Source organism: Sceloporus occidentalis, unplaced genomic scaffold (assembly GCF_023333645.1).
Source record: "Sceloporus occidentalis isolate IW3139 unplaced genomic scaffold, rSceOcc1.0.p SCAF_160, whole genome shotgun sequence".
Classification (NCBI taxonomy): Eukaryota; Metazoa; Chordata; class Lepidosauria; order Squamata; family Phrynosomatidae; genus Sceloporus; species Sceloporus occidentalis.
The window spans coordinates 390,306-392,891 of NW_028317140.1; the positions used below are offsets into that span (position 1 = coordinate 390,306).

Sequence of the window (2,586 nt, forward strand, 5' to 3'; positions counted from 1 at the left end):
GTAAATATGAACGTAACTAACCCTCACCCCAATGGGTTATATAGAATAAATGGCATTAAAAAAAAAAATAATAATAATAATAATTAATAATAATATAATAAATATAATAATAGTGCACTCTGTATGATAAAAGCAACATTTAAAAAAATAAATTATAAAAAACATTCTGATGAGTCAGACAAAGACTGACTCAAATCATCAGCGCCTGGTGTGATTAGGGATCACGCACCCAACTGTATTTGAATGGAAATATCTTGCCTAGAGCCGGTAACCTGGCTCCAGGGATAAAGAACACGGTGCTGACTTAGGGCAGGACTCCCCCTTTAAGGTGATGGACAGCAGAGTGGATCCAGCAGAGTGTATGGAGTATATGTATATAAACACATTGATCTCACATGTAAGAGATTTATGTTATAGATTCCATACGATAATGTGACCTCGTACACGCGGTATATCCAACACACACACAAACGCACACAGATACTGTTTGAGGGGCAACCATGAAAAGATGTCATTTTATTTATCCGTTATTTAAGGTGGAAGTCTCACGGGGGGGGAAAAAACATTTCAACAGGCGTCATGTACGGTGCCGGCACTGACCAAAAACCCGGTCTGATTTCAGTCCTTTATCTGCAGACCTGGATATTGTCAGATGTGATGTTTTGGGTGACGCTTCCGGCTCAAACTCTGTACTGAGTCGAAATGTTAGAAAACCCCCCCCCAATAGTTCAGTCTTTCAACGTTTAGGGTCCTGGTGCGAGCTCATAGTCACTCGACTCCGATGATTGGGAAAACGAGTAATACGATGATGATGATGATGATGATGAGCTCTCTTCAGGATCCGGCTGAGAAGGGTATATGTCCTCATATCTTGGAGGTGGCTCCGAAGGGATAGGCTCGTTGATGTATTCTATTCTCGGCCCCCATCGCCATGGAACGGTGTGTATGTCTTCCCCGTCGCTTCCGCCGGAATCACGGTCGCCCCTTTCAAACAGGACGTTGTCGTAGGAAGGAGGGTCCCTGCTCATTGGCCAATCATCTCCTCCTGCAAAAGGTGGAGGTGGGGCTGACGGGACCGTGAAGACTTCGTCACCCACACTTACAGGAAGCGGCTGATATCTGCAGGCTTCTGGGTCCTCCTCAGAGTCGCCGTCCCGACGGTTTTTACTCAGACAGATAGCCAGGCAGTAACACAAGACGATTAGTATGATTACGATTGTCTGCAGTAAGGGAGTTTCACAGACTTTAGGGGGTTTGTCTGTGTTGGATACCGGCTTGCAGGCTGGAAACACAAGTCCTGGGATACTAATCAGTACCCCGCAAGCCAGTAACAGGATCCCGAGTATTACGAACTGCACAAACTGCCGGCTTTTCCCGCAGAGGAAGCTGCTATCTGGATCCGTCGGGTCTCCTTCTAATTCCCTCCTTCTCCTCTCTCGTTGGGCAGTAAACTCTGCCATCAATAAATATGCCAGCCCTATCCCGGCAAGTACCGGGCCCGTCGCCTTGTAGGTGATACAGCTGTCGGACTGGCATGTCGCGAACCCATAGACAGAAAGTAGAGATCCGCCGCATAAGAGCGCCCAGCCAAACACAAACAGCGTGAATGTTATTCTGCTGCTTGTGCCAGGGCTAGGAGTGCCGGAGCAAGTGCGCTCCATGACGGCTGAAACGTGTACCTGTCGGGGGTCAGTCAAAGATGTTCAGGTGCAGAGACTCGCACCTATGTGCCGGCTATTGCGTGCACACGAATGAAGGCCTTTTAATCTCTGCCTATTTTGTCTTTTTAAAGTCAATTGAAAGCTCAGTTTCGCTCCCTGTCGTGGACAGGTAACTGTTATGCTCAGTACTGCTACTGCTCACAATCTGAAACAACCAGAGTGTCTGGATGCGCTTTTACAGAACATCACAGCATTGTGATGTCACAGCACTATGACATCACAGTCAGGGCAGGCTGTACCACAGTGCAAAGGCCATGGGGGTGTTCTGTCCTGCTTCCAAATACCAATACAGCTGCCGCTTTCACAAATGACAGTGTTTTATTCCACAACCCCCCCTCCTAACACGAAGTGGTTTCTTCCAAAGAGACTTTCTGCAGTCTTAAGAAGTAAGGGCTTCTTTTTTTTTTTTTTTTTTTTTTTAATATGTCTTTATTTGATTTTTTCCGTTATAAAATTACAAGAATACACAAAACAAACATACACATATATTTATACAATACATAGAAGACATCAAAAAAGATAAATATAAATATAAATAAGTAATTAAATAAATATAAAAGCTGCATTATGGATTTATGTAGACTAGTGGTCCCAAACTATTCATTATCCAGTGATCACTTCATCATAACCAGAATGAAAGCAAACAGTCAACACACACAGGCCCTAACTCGTAATTTCCTCCAGCCTAACTAGCCATGATTCCCATGTCTTAGATTTTGTTTCAGAGGTAAAGTAGGATTTTTAAAGCTGTCTTTCCATTTTTATTTGGAATTTCAGATGGGAAATTACCATGTTCCATGGGATTGGAAGATTTTGTTTCCATAAACGGGCAATCGTGATTTTCACGGCTATGAAACAATGAATA

General features: G+C 43.9%; 1 protein-coding gene across 1 annotated transcript; it reads right to left on the reverse strand.

Moving 5' to 3' along the window:
- Nucleotides 1–743: 743 nt before the first annotated feature.
- LOC149279806 (transmembrane protein 171-like) lies at nucleotides 744–1,661 on the reverse strand. The gene has a single exon (XM_089500799.1). It carries the CDS (start codon nucleotides 1,659–1,661, stop codon nucleotides 744–746), a length of 918 nt encoding a protein of 305 aa, XP_089356925.1.
- Nucleotides 1,662–2,586: the final 925 nt, after the last annotated feature.